The 26,996-nt window shown below is 37.3% G+C and overlaps 2 protein-coding genes across 4 annotated transcripts in view; one reads left to right on the plus strand and one right to left on the minus strand.

The window, feature by feature from the left end:
* On the minus strand, positions 1 to 26,941 carry NUPL2 (nucleoporin like 2). Of its 3 annotated transcripts, none has more exons than XR_003510824.1 (9): positions 26,016 to 26,941; positions 23,143 to 23,371; positions 21,684 to 21,778; positions 16,965 to 17,041; positions 16,122 to 16,208; positions 13,444 to 13,528; positions 11,044 to 12,800; positions 1,095 to 1,216; positions 1 to 72 (listed from the first exon to the last, which is right to left on the minus strand). XR_003510824.1 is itself a non-coding variant. In XM_027539941.1 (7 exons), exons 1-7 carry the CDS (start codon positions 26,125 to 26,127, stop codon positions 12,223 to 12,225), a joined length of 1,263 nt encoding a protein of 420 aa, XP_027395742.1. In that variant the 5' UTR covers positions 26,128 to 26,941; the 3' UTR covers positions 9,280 to 12,222. The 3 variants fall into 3 exon arrangements, 1 of the variants encoding a protein (XP_027395742.1); XR_003510825.1 differs by having other exon boundaries at positions 13,444 to 13,513; positions 26,016 to 26,183; XM_027539941.1 differs by lacking the exons at positions 1 to 72; positions 1,095 to 1,216 and having other exon boundaries at positions 9,280 to 12,800.
* The window catches only part of FAM126A (family with sequence similarity 126 member A), a 215,339-nt gene continuing 214,508 nt past the window's right edge, over positions 26,166 to 26,996 (plus strand). Inside the window, exon 1 of the mRNA XM_027539937.1 lies at positions 26,166 to 26,237. The gene's annotated coding sequence lies outside the window, so the exon portion shown is untranslated. The remainder of the gene's footprint in view (positions 26,238 to 26,996) is intronic.

A 26,996-nucleotide genomic window follows, 5' to 3' on the forward strand; every position in this document is an offset into this window, starting at 1 on the left:
AGTGCAGCTGTCTGCTGGTGTGACGGTCACAGAAGGCAGGCTCCCAGGGGTTCAGGTTGACCTCGCAAGCACCTGGAGGAAGGGGATACAGAAGAGGTACATATCTTTGAGTGACTGCCTGGGGACTTCCGTGGTGGTCCAGTGGCTAAGACTCCGAGTTCCCAGTGCAGGGGGCCAGCGTTCGATCCCTGTTCAGGGAACTAGATCCCACATGCTGCAACTAAGACTCGGCACAGTCAAATACATAAATAAAAATGTTAAAAAAATAAAGAAAAAGTGACTGACTGATGGGCCCTGGGATCTAAGCTAGACAAGGAAGTACATGAGGCCAGAAGGTGCCTCAGTCACTTGGGGATAGTTCTCTCCTCCCTGACAATTTCATTTTCTCACCCTTTGACAGCCTTCACTCATTTCTGTCTCAGGTTGGGCTAGTTAGAAGCTGCTTAGTCAGTTAGAAAGCTGGAGTTGTTTCTTAAAGCCACCTCTGTCCACTTCTGCCCCCACCAGTGAGCTCCCTAAGGTGGTACTTCCTGCCAATAAGTGTTTTTGTTTTTTTTTTTTTCATTTTGATGAGATTTAGCTTCTGTGGTCAAGCACAAAAAATAGTATACAGGGCAGATGGCATCTTCATAATAGTTGGGAATCCTGTCTCTCTGGGTCTCTGGATTGTTTCTTTGTCTGTATGTCTTAATATTATTCATTTATTTATTTGTCTGCTCTGGGTCTTAGCTGAAGCATGTGGGGCCTAGTTCCCTGACCAGGGATGGAACCCAGGCCACCTGTATAGGGAACATGGAATCTTAGCTACTGGACCATCCGGGAAGTTCCCAGTTGCTTTGTTTTTGGAAGTAAAATAATTATTTTTCTTATTGTTAATTGATCTAACAGATATCAGTGTGTTCAAAATAATAATACCAATAATGTATCTGATAATGTATGCTTATGCATGTATATTACACACACACACACACACACACACACACACACACATATATATATATATATGGAGCTCTTGTTTCAATGAAAAAAAGCATGTAAGACCTGAAGCAATGTCCATACTGGACTGGTCCAGGGGTTCACTGGAAGGGACTTACAGAAACACTGCTGATCAAGCTCCCAGTCTTCATGGCTCTTATCAATGTGCATTTTCAATGATAACAAATACATCATCTATTATGCTTTGAAATGTGAATAGGTTGTCTTCTGTTTTCTGGGCCTATATTGTGGGAAGGAAAGTGGGGAAGGATAAATCAATAAGAAATTTCAAAGAATAATTTAGCAAACTCTATTAAAATGAAAACTTTTCACACTTTCAACTCGGCATTTCTATTTCTTACAAAATACTCTCACAGTGCAAAAATGTATGTTCTAGAATGTCCTAGTAAAAGACTGTTGGCTCATACATAGGGGCCTGGTTAGGTAAATTAAGGAATGGACACACAATGGAACACTATATAGCCTTTAAAAACAGTGAAGTAAGCTGCTCCTGCCTTCTAAGATGGCCCACATGCTGCCCATGGAATGTGCATCTCTGCTTTGTTTTCTATGGCTTGCTCTTGAATTATTTCCTGTGTAAAGCCAAGGATTCTCACTTGGGGGCCCATCCCAGGAACTTGTCAGAGACCTGGGACATGACCATCCCCTTGGGACCAATTTTCCTGCAATAGCTTTACAAAGGAAGCAGAAGAAGGTGGTTTTCTCTCCCTCCCCACTTTTCCTTTTGTTATAAAAATGTAGCCCACTTAGTTCTTGGGGAGGAGCTCTCTTGCCTGCCTGCTTCTATCCTTCACAAGTATCCTATATTGATAAACCTACTTCTTATCTAAAAAAAAAAAACCAGTGAGGTAAGCCTATATGTACTGACACGGAAGTTTCTTCGCAACATTCTGTTCAGTGTAAAGATGCAAAACAGTATTATAGCATTGATAACAATAGTTAATATTAGACTATGTATAAGGAATAAAGATTGAAGAAATGTACACAAAAGTGTTAAAGACAATGTTATCGGGAATGTGGAGTATACTTTTCATTCTATGTATTTCTATGTGGTCTGAATTCTCTATAGTGAACAAGCATAATTTTAGTGACTAATGGAATTTTTGAACATAATTTCTCTAAGCATGTTACATTAATTATTGGTCACACAATGAGTAGGTGGTGTATATTACCTATTCTATAGATAAGATGATTAGGAAAGTTAACCTGTCCAAGTTAAAGTTTAGATTCTTTATTTAAAGAGATAATCTTTTCAAACTGTGTCATAAAGTTAATATAGTCTTGCCAGGCTCAGCTTCTCTTTTTTTAGAAGCTGGCTCCTCTGGCTATTTCTCCTTCCCATTGTGATTTCACTTTCCTCTCACAACTATTAAAATTCATTTCCTCTGGGAAGTTACCACAGACTCCTGGCTCATTAACTTCTCTGTAGCATTTTGATGTACTCACCACTGTGCTTTTGCATATATGTTACCATTTGAGCTGGTAAAGAATCTGCCTGCAAGGCGGGAGACCTGGGTTCAATCCTGGGTTGGGAAGATCCCCTGGAGAATGGAAAAGCTACCAATTCCAGTATTCTGGCCTGGAGAATTCCATGGACTATATAGTCAATGGGGTTGCAAAGAGTCGGACATGACTGAGCAACTTTCACTTTCATTTTCTACCATTTGAATTTGCATGGTTCTATTCTCATTCACAGAATACACAGAAGAACTATACAAAAAAGATCTTCATGACCCGGACAACCATGATGGTGTGATCACTCACCTAGAGCCAGACATCCTGGAGTGTGAAGTCAAGTGGGCCTTAGGAAGCATCACTACGAACAAAGCTAGTGGACGTGACAGAATTCCAGTTGAGCTATTTCAAATCCTAAAAGATGACGCCGTGAAAGTGCTGCACTCAATATGCCAGCAAATTTGGAAAACTCAGCAGTGGCCACAGGACTGGAAAAGGTCAGTTTTCATTCCAATCCCAAAGAAAGGCAATGCCAAAGAATGCTCAAACTACCACACAATTGCACTCATCTCACTAGCTAGTAAAGTAATGTTCAACATTCTCCAAGCCAGGTTTCAACAGTATGTGAACCGTGAACTTCCAGATGTTCAAGCTGGTTTTAGAAAAGGAAGAGGAACCAGAGATCAAATTGCCAACATCCGTTAGATCATCAAAAGAGCAAAGGAGTTCCAGAAAAACATCTACCTTTGCTTTTTTGACTACACCAAAGCCTTTGACTGTGTGGATCACAAATTGTAGAAAATTCTGAAAAAGATGGGAATACCAGACCACCTGACCTACCTCCTGAGAAATCTGTATGCAGGTCAAGAAGGAACAGTTAGAACTGGACATGGAACAGACTGGTTCCAAACTGGGAAAGGAGTACACCAAGGCTGTATATTGTCACCCTGCTTTTTTAACTTACATGCAAAATGCTGGGCTGGATGAAGCACAAGCTGGAATCAAGACTGCTGGGAGAAATACCAATAACTCCAGATATGCAGATGACACCACCCTTATGGTAGGAAGTGAAGAACTAAAGAGCCTCTTGATTAAAGTGAAACAGGAGAGTGAAAAAGTTGGCTTCAAGCTCAACATTCAGAAAACTAAGATGGTATCTGGTCCCATCACTTTATGGCAAATAGATGGGGAAACAGTGAGAGACTTTATTTTTGGGAGCTCCAAAATCACTGCAGATGGTCACTGCAGCCATGAAATTAAAAGACACTCGCTCCTTGGAAGAAAAGCTATGACCAAACTAGACAGCATATTAAGAAGCAGAGACACTGCTTGACCAACAAAGGTCCATCTAGTCAAAGCTACGGTTTTTCCAGTAGTCATGTATGGATGTGACAGTTGGACTATAAAGAAAGCTGAGCACCAAAGAATTAATGCTTTTGAACTGTGGTGTTGGATAAGACTCTTGAGAGTCCCTTGGACTGCAAGGAGATCCAACCTGTCAATCCTAAAGGAAATCAGTCTTGAATATTCATAGGAAGGATTGATGCTAAAGCTGAAACTCCAATACTTTGGCCACCTGATGTGAAGCACTGACTCATTGGAAAAGACCCTGATGCTGGGGAAGACTGAAGGCGGGAGGAGAAGGGGATGACAGGATGAAATGGTTGGATGGCATATGTAGTCCATGGGGTCACAAAGAGTAGGACACCACTGAGTGATTGAACTGAACTGATTCTCATTCATCTTTGAGGATGAGCTCCAGGTGAGGAACTTGACACTTTGTTTAGAACTTATGATAATCGTTCATAGCCTGTTTCTAAACCTTCTCAATAGATTTTAGGACTGAATCCTTAATGTAACACTTGCATTTGGTGGGTCATTAATATTGATGATCAATTCCTGTAAATCAAGCAAACTTTTTCTTACACAGCACTCTGTTTTCTCTACTGAATTATGTATATAAATGTCCCTCAGTTGAGTAGCTTCTGAATAATTCCAGTAAAGTCATGTCTTCTCTTGATTTTTTTTCTTAGTGTAGGGGAGGTGTGGAGTCATATAGAATCACTAGAAGGTTTCCAAATGAAAAAGCTTGATACTTACTGTGTTTACACACACACAAATACACACACACACACACAAATATTATAATTCCTCTATTTCTCTGTTTCAATCCTGACAGGGTTAAATGCTGTTTACATTATACATGACCAAGTAAATAAGAATAGATTTCCAGTTGGTTGATAACATGTGGTTGAGAAAAGAACCTTAAGGTAACTGGTTATCATATTGATTCTAGATTATCTTCCTCATCAGGTATAAGTAGAGAGACAAACACATACTCTTTCCCAAACAAGTAAATAAAAAATGATTTCCATTTTGCTCCACAAACATTTTAATTACTTTCAGGATTTCATTAGCAGCAAAAATAACATGGTCTACATCCACAGTTGGTTGCTCTTTAGAACAGTTGTACTCCTTGTACTTTAGTACTAGAATGACAAGTATCATCAGTTCAGTTCAGTTCAGTTCAGTCGCTCAGTCGTGTCCGACTCTTTGTGACCCCATGAATCGAAGCACGCCAGGCCTCCCTGTCCATCACCAACTCCCGGAGTTCACTCAGACTCACGTCCATTGAGTCAGTGATGCCATCCAGCCATCTCATCCTCTGTCGTCCCCTTCTCCTCCTGCCCCCAATCCCTCCCAGCATCAGAGTCTTTTCCAATTCATAGTGATTACTTCAGAAATCTAAAAGCTACTTTATAATACAATTTAGGGTGGGAAAGAAGACTTTCTTCTAAATTAAATCTTTAAAAATTTGTAAATTTATTTAAAGTATATGGAAAAACATAGAAAATAATATAATGGATAGCTATGTACTCATCACCCACTCTATAAAATTCTACTATTGTCAAAATGTTTAAATTTTTAAAGAATCACAGGTATAATGCTCCCTATATATGCCTTCTAATCTCATTCTTTTTTTCCCTCTTTCCTGGACAAACTCTATTCTAAATCTGGTGCTCATTTTCTCAGGCTGTTATTCCTTTACTATGTTTATAAGTTTATAAACAATATATAGCATTGTTTTACACTCTGTACTTTCAGGGGTGTATTATACCACCTGTGCTTTTTGGCTGTGTATATGTGTAACTCGAGTTGCACAGATGTATCACAGTATACCAAAGTGTATCTGCTACCTTGTGCATGAACTTCTGGTTGTTTTGAATATTTTGTTATTGTGAATACTACTATTTAGTTTTATAAGTCTCCTTTTCCCACGTGTAGTAGTTTCTCATATATTCATGTGCATACCATCCTCCCATAAATCTCACAAAAATGGAGACTCTGATTTGATAGCAGTGGGATGAGGCTTGAAATTCTACATATGTATTAAGTTCCCAGATGATGTTGATGCTGCTGGTCCTAGGACTACACTTCAAGGAGCAAGGGCCTTGCAGAGGAGTAAAAACTTCTAGGTTGTAGTGGATGATCATCTGTAATGTTACTAGATATTGTCCAACTGCCTCTGAAGTGCCTGCACCCATCCACACTCCTGTCAGCAGCTCACAACAGTCTCCAAAATACCACATCTTCATTAACACCATCATTGCAAGACTCTGATTTTTGCCAATTTAATGGACAGGAAGTGGTATTTTGTTATATTAATTTGCCGAGTATTATTGATTTGATCAAATTATATTAATCTGATGAATAATATTGAAGTCTGACCTCCTGAGTTTCTTCTGCAATAATTTTTAACATAAACTAATGTCTGGGTAAAGAAAACGTCTTCTTTCTTCTGTTTTGTACTTTAAAAACAACCTTGTACAGCCATAGCCAAGATTAAAGTCTTGAGACTTTCAGGCTAGAAAGACAAGTTGCTGAAACAGATGGATGACCTGAAGGTGGAGCTGTACCAGCTGCATGTCTCTGAACTGCCAGGCAGCACAGCATCCAAACTCTCTAAGACTCGAGTTGTTTGCAAATCTATTGCCTTTGTTCTCACTGCCATTAACCAGACTCAGAAAGAGAATCAGGAAATTCTACAAGGGCACAAAGCACAAGCCCCTGGAACTGCAGCCCAAGAAAATATGTGCTATGCATTGCCAGCTCAACATGTATGAGGAGAATTTGAAAACCACACAGCAGCAACGAAAGGAATGGTTGTGACCACCGTGGAAGTACATGGTCAAGATCTGACCATTGTGGTATCAACAGAAAACAAACTGGCTGGAAAAAAAAAAAGAAAGGCTGAAGGGCGTCCTTCAAGTTAAAACAGAAGGATGATAAAGAGCAACAAAAACAAGACAAAAACATAAAACTCCTTCGTAAAGGTAAAAATATAAATTTAGAATTATGTAGTGTTCGAATGTAAGTGCATAAATCACTTTTAAATCTGGTACAGAATTTAAAAAACAAAAGAAGCATAAAAAGTAATTATATATCTATGTTAACAAACATGCAATATTAAAATAGGTAATCTGTCTCAAAAACATAAAGTGGGTGAGGCAGAACTGAAATAGTTTTTATGTGACTGAAGTTAAATTACGTTTAAAATATACTATAACTTTAAAACACTTGATGTAATTACATCAGTAACCACAGAGAAATTATAGAATGTACACAAAGGGAAATGAGAAGGGAATCAAAATGTGTCACTACAAAAAAATAAAAAAAATAAAAAACTCAGCAAAGCACAAAATAAGGCAGCAGGAATAAAAGAACAAAAAAGTTATATACAGAAAACAATGAACAAAATGGCAATATTAAGTCTTTTCCTGTCAGTAATTACTTTATATGTAATAGGTTAAATATACTAATTAAAAGACACAGATTGGCTGAATGGATAAAAAATAAGAACCAACTAATAGGTTATCTACAAGAGGCATGCTATACATCTAAGATACACATAGGCTAAAAGGATGGAAAAATATTCCATGAAAACAGGAATCCAAAGAGAGTAGAAGTGGACATACTAAGATAAAATAGACTTTAAAACCAAAACTATCATATGAGACAAAGAAGGACATTATATAATGGTAACAGGGTCAATTCACCAGGAAGATATAACAATTATAATGTACATGCACCTAACATTAGAACTCCCAAATATATAAAGCAAACATTGACAGAACTGAAGGGAGAAATAGACAGAAACATAGTAACAATAGGATAGTTCAATACTCCACTTTCAGTTAAGGATAGAACAAAGAGATCCATAAAAAAACAGAGGACTTAACACTACAGAATAATTGAACCAAACCTATACTGAGCACTTCACCCAAGAACAGCAGGATGCAAATTCTTCTCAAGTACACATGGTCGTTCTGCAAGGCGGTCCACATATTAGGCCACAAAGCAAGTCTTAATAAATTTAAGAAGACTGAAATCATACCAAGTATCTTCTCTGACCACAATGGAGTGAAACTAGAAGTCAACAGCAGAAGGTAAAAATACAAAATATGTGAAAACTAAACAACACACTCTTAAACAACCAATGGGTCAAAGAATAAACTACAAGGGAACTTAGAAAATACTTAGACACAAATGAAAACAAAATACAACACATCAAAACCTAGGCAAAAGTAGTGATAAGAGAGAAGTTTACAGAGATAAATGCTTGCATTAAAAAGAAGATCTCAAATCAATAATCTAATTTTATACCTTGAAAAAAAAAAACTAAATTTAGCAGAAGAAATAATAAAGATGAAAGGAGAGTAAATGAAATAGAGAATAGAAAAAGTGGAAAAAAACCAGTAACTAATAAAACCAATTGAGTGTTTGTGTCCCTTACCCAAATTCATATGTTGATGCCCTACCACCAAAGTGATGGTATTTGGAGGTGGGGGTCTTTTGAGAGATAGTTTAAATTAGGTCATGAGGATGGCAACCTCATGATGGGATTAGTAGCCTTGTAAGAAGAGGAAGAGAGAGAAATCTATTTCTTCATGCACATATACCAAGAAAAGGCCATCTCAGTACCCAAGAATGGAGAAGGCAATGGCACCCCACTTCAGTACTCTTGCCTGGAAACTCCCATGGACGGAGGAGCCTGGTAGGCTGCAGTCCATGGGGTCGCTAGGAGTCTGACACGACTGAGCGACTTCACTTTCACTTTTCACTTTCATGCATCGGAGAAGGAAATGGCAACCCACTCCAGTGTTCTTGCCTGGAGAATCCCAGGGGCGGGGGAGCCTGGTGGGCTGCCGTCTGTGGGGTCGCACAGAGTCGGACACGACTGAAGCGACTTAGCAGCAGCAGCAGTACCCAAGAAGGCAACTGCAAGCTAAGAAAAGGGTTCTTACCAGAACTGACCATGCTGGCACCCTGACATGGACTTCAACGCTCCAAAACTGAGAGAAATAAATGTCTGTTTTTTAAGCCACCCTGTCTATGGTGTTTTATTATGGTGGCATGAGCAGACTAAGACATGGTCTTTTAAAAAGACCACAAAAATTGGCAAATCCTTAGCTACATTAACTAAGAAAAAGAGCTAAAAGATTCTAATAACTAAATTAGAATCAAAAGAGTGGATATTATGACTGATGTCACAGAAATAAAAACGGATTATAAAAGATTACTGTGAAGAATTAAATATCAACAAATTAGATAACCTAGAAGAAACGGATTGATTCCTGGAAACATACAAACTACCAAAACTAAATCATCAAGTAGTAAAGAATCTGAACAGACCTATAATGAGATTGAAGCAGTAATCTAACACTGCCCAACCAGGACAAGATGACTTCACTGAAGGATTTTATCAAACAATTAAGGAATTAATACCAATCTTTCCAGAGAATTGAAGAGGAGGGAACATCCCCAAACTCACTGTATGAAGCCAGCATTGTTCTGATACCAAAACCAGAAAAAAAAGACACAAGAAAACTATAGACAAATATTCCTGATGAGTAACGATACAAAAATCCTCAACAAAATACTAGTGAACTGAATTCAACAGCACATTAAAAGTATTCACACATGATTAAGTGGGATTTGTATCTGGAATGCAAAGATGGTTCACCATACAAAAGCAATCAGTATAAATATACAACATTAACAAAATGGAGAACAAAACCCATATGATCATCTCAACTGATGCATAAAAACACATTTGACAAAGTAAAAATTTTTTCATGATAAAAACACTCAACAAACTGGGGAAAATAAGGAAACTACCTCAACATAATAAAAGCCATACATGAAAAGGCCACAGCTAATACCATATTCAATCATGAAAGATAGTTTTTCCTTTAAGATCATAAACAAGGCAAAGATGCCCCCTCTCACCACTACTATTCAACACAGTACTGAGTGTCCCAGTCAGTGCAATTAGAGTAATAATAATAAAATAATAAATAAATAATGAGCTTTTGCCCATTGACTACAGAATGAAAACCCAGGTCATTTAAAAAAGCTGTACTCCAATATATGAATCTACCAGATTAACCAATTTCCTGTTGTTGGACAACAGATTGGATTCTTTTACTTTTATGAACAATACTTGAACAATACATACTCTGTAGCTAAATCATATTATACCTTTTAAATAGTTTTAATATCAGCTTCTCTCTCCCTTTCTAATTAGCTCTCAGCTGTTATACCTCTATCCTTCTGTGATCAAATAATCAAGCTAGTTAGATAATTTTACTTGTAATATCAACCTTATATGCAATTCTGTCCCTTCCTCTAAGTCCTAGGGAAAAGAGGCGGCTGTTGTAGAAGCTGTGAAATGGCGTTGTCTGTGCTTATTCGGGAGTATACTTTTAATATGACCAGCTCTGTCAGAATTGGTTCTTGCCTCATTGAATAAATCTAGATGGTAGTACTTGCTCTTGCACCTTTTGGTTGCCTCTTCCCTTCCACTCCTTTTTAGGGTCTTGAAACTTTATCTACCTTTATACAGGGTTCATTCCATTAGGGTAGGAGAACTCTAGGAGTCAACTGTAAGTTGAAAAAAAAAAAACACTGCAAAGTCCTTATAAAGAACTTGAAATCAAAGCAGGAACTTAGGGTCTATTTACCATCTCTATACCAAGGATGGTTTCAAACATACACCTCTTAGTTGGAATGCTGGGGTTCCAAAACTTAGTTTGAGTCATAAATTTCTTCAAAAAGTGTAACAGAGAATCTGGATCCTCTGAGGACCAAATCCTTTGCATATATGCTAAAATCATGTGGAGCAAATATCTTTTAATAGGTAAGATTTTCACTTAAAAATCAGTTCAATACCTGATCTGTGTAAAGAAACTGTTCTCACAGTGCTAGTTATACAATTTTCTGAGGTTTCAAAAGGGAACACAGAACTCTTGACACATATGCTTCAACTAATGATGTCTCTGGCTGTTTGGATCAACCATATATATAAGATACTCCTTCAATCTGAGGGCACAGGGAGACCCAAACATATCTGAAAATTCTAATACAAACTCTAGAAACAGCTGGTGAGTCCTCATCCCTCTATATACACTATTCTTGGGGGAGGAAGAGATTACTGATAATTTTCATTTCCTTGTTGTAAGTTTCCAAAGTTGTTATAATAAACATTTTATAAAAAGGTTTTAAGAAATACACCAAAAGGAATGAGCATACCTTAATAACGTAAATGGAGGTGGAAGAAAGCCTAGACTTGCTCTTCAATGACCTTTTTCCAGTTATAAAGTTACTTCTCCGTTACTTGAAAAGAAAAAAGCCTAGAAAAGATGCATCTTGAATACTTGTTTAAAAAAAAATGCTTTTCAAAAATGCATCTTGAAAAACTAGCTTGATCATAAGTATCATTAAACTTGTCAATAATGTTTAGTTGGAAAAAGCTTCCTAATTTTTTGTGATCTTCTTTTAATTAAAAAAACAAAGTACCACATGTACCTGGTAAAATATTCAAACAGTTCAAAATGGTATATAAAATATTTCTCCTAACTTGGACACCAATTCTTTTCCCAGAGGTAGTCATTATTAGCAAGTTTCTTATTCTTCCAGAAATGTCTTATGCATCTACAAAGGATATATATATATACAAATGCTCTTCATCTACATGAGATCATAATTTCTAGTCCTCTTACAATCCATCCACTTGATGAGACAATGTGAGGAAAAAACAGAATTACATAAAAATTAGGCCAAGATAAAAACTAGTATGAAACTGTTGACAAAAACTCAAATGGTTCATGAGATGGCCAAAACTGAGGAGGAAAAATTATGAGGCGAAAATGCTTCTTAGGTACTAAAAATAAAAGCTTTTACCCTTTAAAAATTATATTTCTCTCTTTAAGAGAATCTTCTGTACACGAAAGAAAGTCACCATGCTACTGATGTTTATTCAGTAGGTAGACTAAACACTTTAGCATTTTTTCCCTACTGGTTCTAGAAATTACCTCTTTCCTTAAAAAAAAAAAAGTTTAAAGGTAAAATTTTAAATGGTAAGACAGTATAAAGTGATACAGAATGAGAAAAATACTTTATTCAGTGCACCCTAACAGTTTTTTCAGTTCCATTCATCATTACAGTAAAAAAAAAGAAAAAAATCTGCTGCTATTTTTTGTTGTTTTACTTAAATAGCTCGACTCAAGGAAAAATGTTAAATTTAAGAACTCCTAATGTTATTGAAAATTTATACTTCTTATAAATATATATGCAATATATATGCATATACATGTGTATGTGTGTGTGTATATATATACTTATTATATATATATATATACTTCCTCTTTCATATGAACCACTCAAAACAATTTTAAAAGCCGGTTTTTTTCTGTATTTAAAATTGCCCTTTTAAATATTTAGAAATTCCACAGGTGGTGGCTTTAATGGAATTTTTCCCAGAGCAAATTTCTTGGATTGAAACTGTTCCAGTTCTTCTGCTGTTAGTTGATCCTTGGGTGTGAATAATGCATTATCTGTTGAGGTGCTGCCAAGTGAGAATGAGAGAGAAGTAGGTATGCTGCTGTTTCCAAAGGTGTCACTGGATGACTTAGAGAAAGCAGTGTGAGGCTGTGAGCCTGGACTACCAAAACCAGCTACAGAACTGCCACTTCCAAAGGCTGGGGCCACTGGAGATCCAACAGGGCTTGCTGCCATAGAAGGTGAAAATCCTGAAAATCCAGATGATCCAAAACCAGAAGCTGCAGGGGTTTTAAATGAAAATGAAGCAGCAGATGTGATTTCGGGTTTCCTAAGGCCAAAAGTCGGAGTAGCAGCAGCAATGGCAGAACTGGAAGCGGGTACAGCTCCAAACGCTGGAGTATTCCCAAACACAGGAGGGCTTCCAGAAGGGGCTGTAGCAAATCCAGGGCTTGGTTTAAAACTAAAATTCTGAGCACTGTTGCTGCTGCTGTTATTCACAGGAAAACCTACAAAAACCAGAAAAAGAAAAAAAAAACTATTAGTCAAAAAATGTAGCTATATTACTACCTTGCCCCCACCTTTTCTTTTTCTTATTTCTGCCATGTTTAGATGATGAGAAACTTATTGGAAGGAAGAAAAGTGAAAATGAGAAGTTAGGACAAACTCACTAAACCCTGTTGGCCTGTCTTTCTGCTACACTGATCTCATCTGCACTCTAATTTACCTTCACTTAAGAAGGTAGCTCTTGAGAAATCTCAGGGATTAGGGAGTGGACTTTCACTTCAGCTTGTCCTCTACTCTTGTTGGAGCTGTCACCTGAAAACAAAACTACGCTGTTATGTACAGGAACAAGAAAGTCCTCATAGGTACTGTTACCACAGCTATGTAGTCCTATGAAACTCTAGAAACACCATTCCTAAAATACACATCTAAAACCTCAGCCATAGGGTCTTTCAAAGAACGTGCCCATTCTGAACACCATTTCACAATGCTAGATGAGCCAAATTCTTTGAAGCTCTATTATGGAAGGTGGTAAAATTTGCAAGGGTGACTTAACATGGCACTAGAGACACCTTCAGGCTTTGTATTTGAAACCCATAAAATCCCATTTTTCTAAATCAATCAAGTCTTGCATGACTTTTCACTTACCTGGTGACCCAAATGTTACTGTTTGCCTATTGCCAAATCCAAATGAAGGTGTTGCTTGATTCACTCCATCCTGTAAATCGGACAGCTATTAAAAAAGAGGTAGGCAAGTGAATAACTCAAGTACTTTTTCTGTACACTTTTAGCCAAATTTAATTTTTCAAATGTGCACTTTAAAATGTCTTCAATTGCTTAACATAGAAAAATGCCCACAAGTGAATATGCATAGAAAAAATGGGCCCTGAGTTCTCAAGGAGTTCAGAGTGATGGTCTGGCTGATGAATTGTGAGTGTTTTTAATTTTATTTATGCTTTTAAAACATTTTCTAAATTTCTTCAATAAACACATATTAAAATCATAAATACTTTTTAATTCTAGATTTCAGTGTCTACAGGTTGATCTGCATTAACCAAGAAACCTAGATATTAGGTAAGGGACCTTTAGAGGCTACCCCAGTTGACTTACTCAAATGCCTGACTTGAAGTTAATTCACAATTACATTATTAAAAGCTTACCAGTAAACTCTATTAAACATTCCCTATTCCCTTAAAATATTTTATGTTCTTGCTATTTTCTGCTGTAGAAATATCTTTCATCTCTGCTTACTGAAATCTTAATCTCCTTTTCAATGAACTTTTCACTTAATCCTGACCTCTAATAAGTCCTTCCTCATTAATACAAGCATATATTATTTCTCTCATTTGAAAACCCTATTGGCACTGTTTTTAAAAAATAGTTATTTATTTGGCTGCACTGGGTCTCAGTTGTGGCACTCAGGATCCTTTAGCTATGGCATGTGGGATCTAGCTCCTCAACCAGGTATAGAACCCCAGCCGCCTGCATTGGGAATGCAGTCTTGGCCACTGGACCACCAGGGAAGTCCCCAGCATTTTCTAAAATTCAACTTTATTGAGGTATAGTTTACATAAAATAAGACGCATCCATTGAGAAATTTGTTTTTCAATGGGTTTTCATAAATTTATAACCATCACTACAATCAAAATTTAGAATATTTCCATCACCCATAAAAGTTCTCGTGTGTCCATTTCCAGGCAACCCTCTTCCAACCTCTGGTCCCAGGGAACCACTCATCCACTTTTTATTACTAGAAATGAGGTTTGTCTTTTCTGGAGTTTCATATAAATAGAATCATATAGTATACAGTTTTTGTTTTTTTGGGGGGGGAGGGGCTAGCTTCTCTCTCTCAGCTTGTGTGATAAATTATCATATAAGGAATGTGGATAAACAAATCATATTATATCCATATAATGGATTAAAAGAATAATTGGACATAAAGAATTGATGCATGGTAAGCCAGTTGTAGGTGGGCTATCCAAGATTCTCAATTACAGAAGGGCCCCCTGGAAGCTGTCAAAGAACACAGAACTTCCAATCTTGAAGGAAGCTCCGTAGTTCTCTGAACTCAGTTACCCCTTACACATTAGCATTGGTGATAGTGGGCCACCTCTCATCTAGAGAAAAAATACTTCCAAGAAGTCCTGCTGCTGCTAAGTCACTTCAGTTGTGTCCGACTCTGTGCGACCCCATAGACGGCAGCCCACCAGGCTCCCCCGTCCCTGGGATTCTCCAGGCAAGAACACTGGAGTGGGTTGCCATTTCCTCCTCCAATGCGTGAAAGTGAAGTCGCTCAGTAGTGTCCAACTCTTAGTGACCCCATGGACTGCAGCCTACCAGGCTGCTCCATCCATGGGATTTTCCAGGTAAGAGTGCTGGAGTCGGGTGCCATTGCCTTCTCCGAAGTCCTACTGAATTCAAATGGCATGACAACAACTGAAAGGCGAAGAAACTAGCTTGCACAAGAGTCTAGTCATTTAGAAGCAGATATTTAAGGAGTAGGGTATTAGGACTTTCAGTCATTCACTAAGTTCAGGCAGCTACTACTCTTATAGCTTTTTCAGAAAGTACAAAGAAAAATCACCTAGGAAACTGGAAATATTAAATTCCAAATGTAAATATTTTATTTAAAAATAATGCTCTTAAGAACACTTTTTGGGGGCAGAAAAATAAACTTTATCAACAGAGATAATGAATATGCTGCAGTAGTATCATGTATCTTTGGGGACAAGTGCGTATATACCTCCTAACAGCATTTCTGTATAAGACAGGAACATATGGTAAGTGTCCTCTAGTCACCAAAGTGTGTACTAGTCTATATGTGACTTCCCTGGTGGTCCAGTGGTTAAGAATCTGCCTTCCAATGCAGAGGATGCAGGTTCGATCCTTGGTTGGGTAACTAAGATCCCACACACCATGAGGCAAATAAGCCTACATGCCTCAACCAGAGAGCCTACGTGCTGAAATGGAGATATCATGTGCCAAAACTAAGACCCAATGAAGTCAATAAATAAATAAATAAATATGCATTCATATAATTTTTCAAAGCAATTTCTTTATAATATTTCCCAATTTTCAAAACTAGTACTACCAAAATTAAGAACCTAATCCTAAGAATAGTTTTAGAAAAGCATAATTATCTGTGCTTTTCTGACTAAGGAACAGAGAGAAAGGAATTCCAGAACCTTGACTCTAAATGATAATATATTATGGTTCTTGAGAATGTGTATCATAATTCTTTAGCTTTGTTTCACAAATCCAAAATGAAATTCTTCAAAAAGGCAACACATAAGATACTTCCTTGTAGAAGATTCTCCAATACTCACCAAAGCTATTACAGTTGATGTATTTAGACTTTTTAGTTCATTCACCCTGTTCCTCCACTGATTTATCAACTGCTGGACAGAATTTAGCTGAAGAAAGATGACAGAAAAATAACGTGTCAGTATTGAGTGTTTAAGGTAAGCTCTTCAACAACTTCATGTCTTTATTTCCAAAGTCACAATAAAATTATAAAACATTTTTATGGCCCATAACTTGTAAAATTTTCATTGACCTACCCCTACTTGCCAGACACTCCTGCTGTAGACCCCTTTCCCTTTCCCTATTCTCCAGCTCCTTGTATAACCTAGTTAAGATCCCAAGTACCTGGCAGCACAGAGTTATTAATAGTTATATTTGGATGGGAGACAAACATGTGTACTGGTTGATATGATACTGACAGTAGACAATAGAAAATACAGAGTTTATGTCATTTCCTTTAAGCACTAAACTTATTCTCACCCAGTTTCTCGATTTTTTGATACTTGATACATGAGAAGGCTAATCTGCACCCAACACTGCATTTATTTGTTTTTCTAGCATTCATCATGGTGTCTGCATGTACGAGATGCACCATAAATGTCAAATGATGAAAGGGTATGATTTCTGGGACTGATTGCTGAATAATTGGTAATAAAAATAAAAGCATTGGTAGTTACTATAGTCAAAGTATACTCTCATCACTTTAGATAACCAACCAATTGTAAAGAAAATAATTTAGAATATAGTTTTCTGAAAAAAAAAAAAAATAGACCTCATCCACTTTGCCAACACACAAGTGAGCCACTATAGAGAAGACAATAATTAACAGCTAATCTGTTAGTTAGATGAATAGGAAACAAACTTACATAACTCTGTAAGTTATTGCTGGTTAAGAAGTTATGGTATTCAAGTCTCAACTCCTCTGGTGAAATGTCTGTAAAACCTGAAGTGAGGAATCAATTGGAATCTTTAAATACCAATACTTTTGATAGTATAGTAAAATGAGAGGTGCTAGATAGGAAAATATGCTAATCTTGATCATTAGAAAAATTTCATAATCATAAGGAAAGAATTAAAAAACTAGACTCTACTTGATAAAGTATAAAATTAGAATAAAATATAGTTCATTATTAATATTTGAAGGGGCAAAATTTCCTAAACGGAGTGGAAGGAATAATACAGAAAAGAAAAAGAGAGTTGATTCCATATACATTTGAACTTATAAAAAAATTCTGTATGTCAAAAACTGTAACAAGCAAAATTAAAAGGCAAACAGTAAACTAGGAATACCATAACTGCAACATATATGACAGAAGAGTTAATGAGAATGTATAATTAGCTCTTACAAATCAGTAAGAAAAATAAGCTAACATGGGCAAAGATAATGAACAAGCAATTCACAAAATAACTCAAGTAGCCAGTATATAAATGAAATTGAAAAGTTCAATTTAAAATTACAACTTAGGACTTCCCTGGTGGTCAGGGAAGACAGGGCAACTAAACTGATGTGCCACAACAACTGAGTCCAAGATGTAGAACGCTTGAGCTGCAACCGCTGAGCCCCCACGCCACAACCGCTGAGACCCCAGGCCACAACCGCTGAGCCCCCACGCCACAACCACTGAGCCCCCACGCCACAACCGCTGAGCCTCCACGCCACAACCACTGAAGCCTGCATGTTCCAGAAAATGTGCTCTTCAACAAGAGAAGCCACTGCAATGAGAAGCCCATGCACCGCAACCAGAGGATAACTCCCACTCACTGCATTAGAGAAAGCCCCTGTGCAGTAATGAAGACCCAACACAGGCAAAAATAAGTAGATAAAAAAAAATTTTTTTAATAAAAATACAACTTAAAATAGACACAATGTTTTATTTATCAGATTGGCAAAAATTAAAAATGGACAATCATTATTAAGGATGTGGTGAAATGGACATTCTTCTAAGTTGCCATTATGGAAATCATGGTAAAACTTTTCTGGGAGGAAAATTGTCAATAAATGTCAAAGGCCTTACAAATGCTCATACCTTCTGATTCTAACAGAATTTCTAGAATCTGACCTCGGGAAATGATTGAACATGTAAACAAAGGGTGTTACATAAAAAAGATGTTCATTCTAGTATTTCTAGTAATAGACACACTGAAAACAACAAGGCTTCTGCAACACTAGGTTATGACTGCTAATTATATATATAATAAGAAATAAGTGCGTACATGTTTTGAAAGAAATACACTAAAATGTTACAGCTGTTATCTCTGAGATCAGTTGATCTTTATTTTATTTACATATTTCTGTATTTTTCAAATTTTCTATGGCAACAGATAATAACTTTCATAATAGGAAAACTTTTTGAGGAAAAAAAAAAAGAAGAAAGAAAAATGTTCAGAATTTTTTTCTACAGAGACTTACTGGTAACCAGATACCACTAACTCCAAAGACTCCTACCTTCGAATAAAAAAACCTAAAACATTCAAATCAGATCCCTCGATGCTCTCTAACAACTTATCTTTACCATCTTTACAAACTACTCAGGCCACAAAACCAAGAATCACCTTGTATTTCTCTTGTTGCCCATATCTAATTAATAAGCCTCTTGCCAGTTCTAGCTCCAAAACATGGATTTGACCCATTCTGTCTCCACTGCAAGTAACTCTCAGTCAACAGCAGCTGTCTCCTAACTCATTTCCCTTCCTCTATTTTGTGCCCCCAACCCCTGTTCCCAGCAAACCATTTCTTTTCACTTAACAGTCTAAGTGAGCTCTTTCTAATCAGATCACATCCCTCCTCCTGCTCAAAACTCTCTGTGGCTTCCTAGTGCAATTAGGCCCAACATGATCTGGCCCCTGGCTGCCTCTCTCTGGCCCAATGTTATATTACTCTTTCTCTTGTTTACTCTCCTCCAGCTATTCAGGCCTCACTAATCTACAAGTATGCCAGTCCGGTTTGCACAAGGGGCTCTGCACATTCCCCCCCAAATCTTCCCAGAAGAGACATCTCTTCATTCAGGACTCAGTTTCAATACTGCTTCCTAAAAAGAGATAACCACTCTAAGTAAAGAAACACTGTCCCTCTGGTTACTTTCTCTTCCTTCCATCAGTCACTCATGGTGAACCACAAAGACAGAAAATGATGTGGGTGACTATTTTCTCAATTCTTTCAAAGATAAGTATAAATACAGTATCATTCTAGTGGCAAAGGAAAAATTAATTCATTATAAAGACAGTGATTCTCCTACTTTCTGACTTCAGAACCCTTTTACATTCTTAAAAATAATTAAGGATTCCAGACCTTTTGCTTACATAGGTTACATAAATCAATATTCACCATATTTGAAATGAAAACTGAAAAGTGTAGAAAATATTAATTCATTTAAAAATAAGAAATCAATGTGTCAACATGAATAAAAAAACTATTTTCCAAAACAAAAAATAAAAATTTAGTGATATAAGTGCCATTGTTTTATGTTTGCAAATCTCTTTAATGCATGGCTTAATGGAAGACTGCTGTATTATAATATCTGCTTCTGCTATTTAATCTGCTTCAATCTGTTTCAGTACATTGTCTGGTTCAAGTATATAAAGAAAAACTTCTCACACAGATATGTAGCTGGGAAAGGATGACTTTAATGGTCTTTTTAGATAATTGTGGATATTCTTCTTTGGTACAATACCAAAACTTGACAGGCAACAGTTTCTTAAAGGTTAGCTATAATGTGGACTCAAATCATATTAATGATATCATATTAATGAACCAAACTATTAACTAGTTTACCCACTCCAGTATTCTGGCCTGGATAATTCCATGGACTGTATAGTCCATGGGGTCACAAAGAGTCGGACACAACTGAGCGCCTTTCACATCACTTCACTTAGAATGCATTTTTCAACCATGTAACTTCACACACTGGTCATTTGGAAAATATTGGTTCACTGAGTTATCCAGAATTTCCAAATGTTAGCACACGTCATCTTACTAGAAAAAAAATTTGTATTTGTTAACATTACTTTATGTGTGCTCCCCATTTGCACACAGAATACTTAAAAGGTGTACGCTTATAAAATTAATAACTTTTACCTCTTCATCAGGGACATTCTTAAGTGAATGTCATTAAAAATTTTTTTATTGACTACTATAATCTACTAGTAGTTTGTTGCCTGTACCTCATCAACAGCTTTACACCAAGAGTATAAATGTCAACACAGTGAAAATGGCAATTAATGTCTTAGTATTATTATGAAAATATTTCTAAACTTGTATAGCCCCTAAAAAGGATCTCAGGAATAGGGTTGCCAGATTTAGCAAAAAAAAAAAAAAAAAAAAGGATGCCCAATTAAATTGGAATTTCTGACAAACAAATACTTCAAAAGGTAGTATATCCTAGCAGTCCAGGGTTAAGACTTCATGCTTTCACTGCCATGGGCCTGGGTTCAAATCCTGGTCAGGGAATGTTAACACCCTACAAGCCATATGGTAAGGCCAAAGCCAAAAAACAAAAAAGTGTAAGTATGTCCCAAATAGTACATGGGATATCCATATACTAAAAATGTCATTACTTATCTGAAATTTAAATTTAACTGGATGTCCTATATTTTATCTAACAATGCTGCTGAGGGATCTGTATTTTACATTGAGAACCACCGCTTTAGGACATTAGGCATCATGTCCAATTCTGAACTTTTTAAAAAAGGCTTAACACTTATTACTTTTACAGAAAAATCATTATTTAAAATTATTTATTTGTATTGCTTATTGCCTCCATCCCTCAAGAACATAAATTTCATGAGGGATGGATCTTAGCTATCTTACTCACTGCTATATCCCTACCACCTAGAATGAGGCCTGGCAAAAAAGAAATTCAATAAGTATTTGCTGAATGATTAGTAAATAAATGACTAAGGAGTGGTGTGACACAAATACTCACAGAGAATGAGCAGGTAGAGCAGAGACAGAAATTCCAGAGTTCTGAGAGACTGAAAGGGCCCTCATTTTCCAATGACTTCCTGTTCAACTTCATAGGGCCTAGGACCACTCAGAGCAGGCTTAGAAAACTGTGGTGGTCTAGCTTTCAGCCCCAGATGAGCTATGGACAAAAAAAAGTGGGGAAAAAAGGAGCATTCTAAGGCTCCCTAACTTCAAACATTACCTCTAGAAGAGGTATCAACATGCTTTATTAAAAATAACTAACCTTAGAAAAAAAGAGGAAAGAAAGAGAACAGAGTCAAAGCCCAATGGCAGGTATAATATGACTCTTCTATTCTCTGCAGGCAGCTAAAGGTTCCGAAGTAGCATTTACAGGGAACCAAGGAAGTAGAGCCTCTTCTTAGGCTTACAGAATTAGAAATGTGGCAAGTGGCAAGTCCTCATTTTACTGGTTTTCCCAAGGGATCAATATATCTTGAACTATATCTTCCAACCTCAATCTCTGAATTACAAAGTTCTGGTAGAATATTCAGGTATTTTAAACAATGTCCAAACTCCCCTAACTGTAGCTAAATTTTTCGTTAATTTCTTTTTTTGATCTGGTCTTGGTTTTAGAAAATAATAGCGGTAAAACACATTTTAAAAACACATAATTTCTAGTTACCTGAAATATTCGGTTTCTTTTTCACCGGAGAATAAGAAGAAAACATCCACTGCCCTGATGATTCCCAAACCTCCATATCTTTAACAATTCCTTCCCTAAAAAAATAAAAATGGCAAAAGATCTTTTTCTTTTGCTTGGTAAAATTTATCATTGATAATTTTCAGTGACTGTTATAGAAAATATATAATTTTAGATTTTCCACTATATTTTCTGAAGTGTCCTTCAAAGCAGAAGTTTGCAAAAATATGAGCTGCACTTCATGATTATAAATATTATAATATCAAAGACATTTATAATTTTGGTTTTCCAGTACACTGAACCATTAACCAATATATTTATTGAGAACTTACTATAGTACTATATACATCTTAAAGAACTGAAATATAAAATACACAATACTAACTTAACATTTTAAAATACACAATATTACCTTTAATTTTCTCTGTTCATTATAATTAACATCAATGATCATTTAACTGAGAAAGAACGAACCAGTAAGTAATAAAGAATCATAAAATATTTAAGTAGGTAGGACTTCAGAGATCATTTTGTCTAATTCTCACATTTTGCAAAAACGGAACAGACTCATGTCCATGGTTAATTTGTTAGCAGAGTCATGGATATATTCAGCTCTAAATTAAATATTTCCCTCTTACCCAGGATGGCACAATTAATGAAGTAAGAATGGTAGTTGATAATAAAATAATACTAAAATTTCAGATTTTTACAATAACATCAAATATAGGAAGGAATGTTTCATTTGTCTTATTTTACTTACTCAATTGTATATGATACATGGCTCAAAACATTTACAACTAGTTCTAATTTAATTATGGGATATAAAAGACTAATGAATATATTTAAGCACTGTCCTAGTTGCTGGAAGCTGAGGGAACACTTACTTATATACAGCCAGGCACTGTTTCAGCACCAGTCATAAATTCTACAAATGTAGAATTTTGAGAACTACAAATGTTCTTAATAAATGATAAGAAATGTACTCCACAACAATGAAGTCAAATGTTTGCATGAAGTAACTGAAGTAAAAGTTTTATTATAGAAAGAAAAATACAAGATGCTGTAAGTGACCTCAAAAATCAAAAACTGCTTTAAATCACCTCATACTTTGTAAAGAACTCATAATTTAACATAAGCAGGATTACCTTAGAAAGATATTCACAGTATAGTATCATTGATAGAAAAGTGGAAAAAGAGTAATTATCCCCAAGAAGACACTGCACTGATATAGAAGAATCACATTTTAAGTTGAAATAAAGTCTAGCATGACACCTGCAAAACAGAGATTACCTCTGATCATGGATGCTTTTTCTTTTGCTTATTTTGATTTTATAACAATTTAATAAAGTAATAGGATCACTTCTTTTTAAGGAAATATTATAGGTGCTTTTGGAAAAAAATAAGCAAATGGGTGGTAATTTTTCTGAAGGTTTTCACTTACAGAAGCTTCTTATCATCTTTCTGGTCATCAGAGCCAGGTGAAGCAAATGGGTTCTGAGATAAGCCAAATCCCCTGTTCTTGCTAGCAGACTCTCCAGAATCAAAAGTAGCAAAAGATGGCTTTTCTTGATCTCTGCTGCCCCCCCATGGTGTAGGCTTGGAGAAACTGGATGGCTGGATAACACTGGAATATCTCTGATTGGTGGTATTCCATCCTCTTCTGTTACTACCTGAAATAAACAACAAAATAAATAATTTTACTAGCAACTCATGTTTTCAATCTCTAAAAATTTCATTATATTTTTTCTTATTATATGCAGATACTATGTAAAGATTCGACAGGCACTACATGCCCACTCATTTTAAATTACAAAACTTTTCATTTTCAATTTATAGAATTAAGTGTAATATCAACAAAGGGGCTTGGCTGGTAGTAAAGAATCTGCCTGCAGTGCAGGAGATGCAGGTTTGATCCCTGGGTCGGGAAGATGCCCTGGAGAAGGAAATGGCAACCTACTTCAGTATTCTCGCTTGGGAAATCCCATGGACAGAGGACCCTGGAGGACTACAGCCTGTGGGGTTGCAAAAGAGTCGGACACGACTGAGCAACTGAGCGCACAAACACACACACACAGTAGCAACAAATCACACAATGATCTAGTTTAACAAGACTGGGAGGACTGTAAATCCACAGAAAAATTATGATGTAAGTTTATTAAACAATTGTTTGATAATGGAGTGGACAGAGGCATGTAACCTATATCATAAGCTCCTTCATGATAAAAAGCTGTATCTGTATCATTCTTTGCTCCCCAATTGGGCCCTATATAGTAGTAAAATCTGAAAAAAAAGACCAATGTATTAAGAAGTTTATTGAAAAAATTAGAGTCTACCTTCTGTGCTTGATAGAAGGGTAAATCTATTTGACTCAGTATTCTGAGAAAGAAAACCTATCCTCCTATTTTCCATATGAGAATTGTAGCGGTAGTTTACATATGAATAAACTGCATTGACTTCCTCTATTATAACCATATTTTTAGTATTCTTATAACTATCAAAATGAGCCAACAGGACTTTGTCCTTTCTGTCTCTATATTTAAAAAAAAATCTTATCACTTCAACTATATCATTTATTCATCACTTCTCAGTTGGGGCCAAGATAATTCACCATGTTTCTAACTGAATTAGGAGATATACTATTAAATATGTACAATAAAACTGGAGTGATGGGAGATACACTACTTTAAAAAATTCATCTCCCAATTCTAAAACTACTTAACAAAACCAAAGAGGAAAGGGGGAACATTGCTAGACCAGATCCTGCAAGTAAGGGTTAACAATATTGTATTTTTCTAGAGTTTGATCTTTTTTCCTTCACAACTGAAGAAATTCATTCCATCATTTGGATATAGCTTTTGGCCTTCATACTTCCTGATTCTGCAAGCATTTATTTATTTCTGGGCATTAGGTACACTGTTTATTTAACTAGTTTTATTTACTCTTTTAAAACCCATAAATCTATCCATTCAACATTTATTCTGTACTATATTTAGAATAAGTCTCCACAGAATGTTAAATATTACATTTTGTTGTTCCTGGAAATACTCACATTTGTCTGATCCCGAGTCCTAATTTTTGGTTTGGAGTATTTCACTAGACTAATTGTGGGTAATTCAAAAAGACTGTCATCTGGAAGAGCTATAAAAGTGAAACCACAATGCAACAAAAGGTTTAAACGTCAGATGAATTGCAGTACAGGAGAAAAGAGAAGGGAGAGGCGATCAGTATCCTGTGGTACTTTTTAAGAACTAAGTCTCAGTTCTAAGAAAGTCTAACTATTCATCTGACCTCTAAAACCTTGCATTGTACTGTAGATTCACATTGGATCCCTCCTCTCCTTGAAGACAGTTGCATTACCCACAATTGATTTAGTGAAATACTCCAATTTCGACAATGACTTAGGCCCAGAAGGCAGGTCACCATAGTCCTGCATACCTTTACCTTAGAGCTCAGAGTTCTTAATTGAGCAGCCCACTCTCCCGATTTTACCTCCAATTTTATAAGCATGTGCATTTATATGAGGTTTACGGCTCTGTAGCCTAATGGCAACCCACTCCAGTACTCGTGCCTGGAAAATCCCATGGACGGAGGAGCCTGGTAGGCTGCAGTCCATGGGGTCGCGAAGAGTCGGACATGACAGGGCGACTTCACTTTCACTTTTCACTTTCATGCATTGGAGAAGGAAATGGCAACCCACTCCAGTGTTCTTGCCTGGAGAATCCTAGGGACGGGGGAGCCTGGTGGGCTGCCGTCTATGGGGTTGCACAGAGTCGGACACGACTGAAGCGACTTAGCAGCAGCAGCAGCAGCTTTTATTAGATTTTCAAAGGAGTTCTCGGCTTCCCCAAAGAGCCGTGACTCTGGCCCCACTTACTAGCCTCTCCCTAGAAATAAGTTTAGAAAAAAAATTACATTAAAAGCATCAACGGGAAAAACAAGTACCCGGAATAGTACAATGTTACAGCAAGGAGGCGTCTAGGTCGACTTACGCCAATTCTGGAACCACTGCCGTGCAAAGACTAGGTAGTTTTAATACGTAATTACGACTTAAAAATTCGTTGTTTTTCACTGTAACCATGAATAAGCTGCCGCCCGCCTAACAAAATCAGCCGTAATTCCTAATCAAAGGGCGAAAACGTCAGTGGGCGGGGCGGGCGAGGGGACGGCGCGGGCACGTCCGCGTCACCTGACTGGTACGCCGCGGCGCTGTGCCCAGCGGCCGGCCCCAGGAGGGACGCCGGATCCTCGCCCGCCCGGCCCCACGTCAGGCCTTCCCCTGCTCGGCTAGCTGCGAAGGATTGAGGAAAACATTACCTGAGGGCTGCTGCTGCCGTCCTCCGCCGGCACCCCTGGGGCCGGGATGTTCGTTCCAGCACCGGTCTCCGAAGCGGCAGCGGCCTTGAAGGAAGAACTGACAAATGGTCATGGCGACGGTGTCGCGAACGGAGCGGTCTTCATTTGGCACCCTCAGCGAGCAGAGCCCAGAGCCACCGGCGGTCCCGGCTCCGCTACTGTGATGTCATCTTCTTGCGCCTGGTAAAGGCCTTTTCTCTATTGTCCCGCCCATAGTGTGATGAGAGGCGAGGATTTTACCCAATAAGATTTGAGAAGAGTGGGCCCGCCCGGCACGCCCTGAGCGCAACGTTGAGAGGGCGGGATGCTTGAACGGTTTTGCGGAGAAAGGCGCTTAAGAGCTTGATGCAGGGTCTTGTTCGATGTAGGCTTGAGATCTCAAATGAGAGGAAAGAAAGTTGGTCAGGCAAACTAAGGACTTCAGCCCTGGGAGGAGTATTAGCTGTGATTTGAGAAGCATAGTCGTATTTTCATTTGTAACTGCTTAATTAAAACCTGGCCAGCCGTTCATTAGGATGGGTAACAATGTAAGCCAGTAGTAACGTTTACAGGAAACAGATTTAAGGACAAAGTGCAACTAAAAAGTATCATAACAACCGGCATCTTTGGGTGAGTACTACATTCTTAAACAGAGAAACTTTGTTCTTTGAAAACCCACGTGAACGTTGCTATGTGAACTTTTATCAGTAATAATGAAACATTCCACTCGTTGCCTAGAGGATCTAAGACACCTGACACAGAGAAGCAGCTTCTGTTTCTAACCAGGTGCAGAGCTGCGGATAGGGGGATTCCTGGAAAAAAACAAGTTCATATCGTCTTAACTTTGTGGTTTCCAAAGAAACATGACCCTACATCCACTTCTCACTCCAGATCTGGTGTTGATGCATCATTACACTGCTCTGCTATGCTTTGGGAGTATCAAAACTGTTTCATTTAGATTTT

This window comes from Bos indicus x Bos taurus, chromosome 4, assembly GCF_003369695.1.
Source record: "Bos indicus x Bos taurus breed Angus x Brahman F1 hybrid chromosome 4, Bos_hybrid_MaternalHap_v2.0, whole genome shotgun sequence".
Lineage (NCBI taxonomy): Eukaryota > Metazoa > Chordata > Mammalia > Artiodactyla > Bovidae > Bos > Bos indicus x Bos taurus.

What these genes read in the sequence shown, in the direction of transcription:
- NUPL2 (XM_027539941.1), bottom strand. Translation starts at nt 26,127, where the DNA reads ATGACCATTTGTCAGTTCTTCCTTCAAGGCCGCTGCCGCTTCGGAGAC. An exon ending in AAAGATGATAAGAAGCTTCT is followed by an intron (nt 21,779 to 23,142) that starts GTAAGTGAAAAC and finishes TTATTTTTTTAG; the next exon opens with GGAAGGAATTGTTAAAGATA. An exon ending in AGTAACATTTGGGTCACCAG is followed by an intron (nt 12,801 to 13,443) that starts GTAAGTGAAAAG and finishes TGGTTTTTGTAG; the next exon opens with GTTTTCCTGTGAATAACAGC.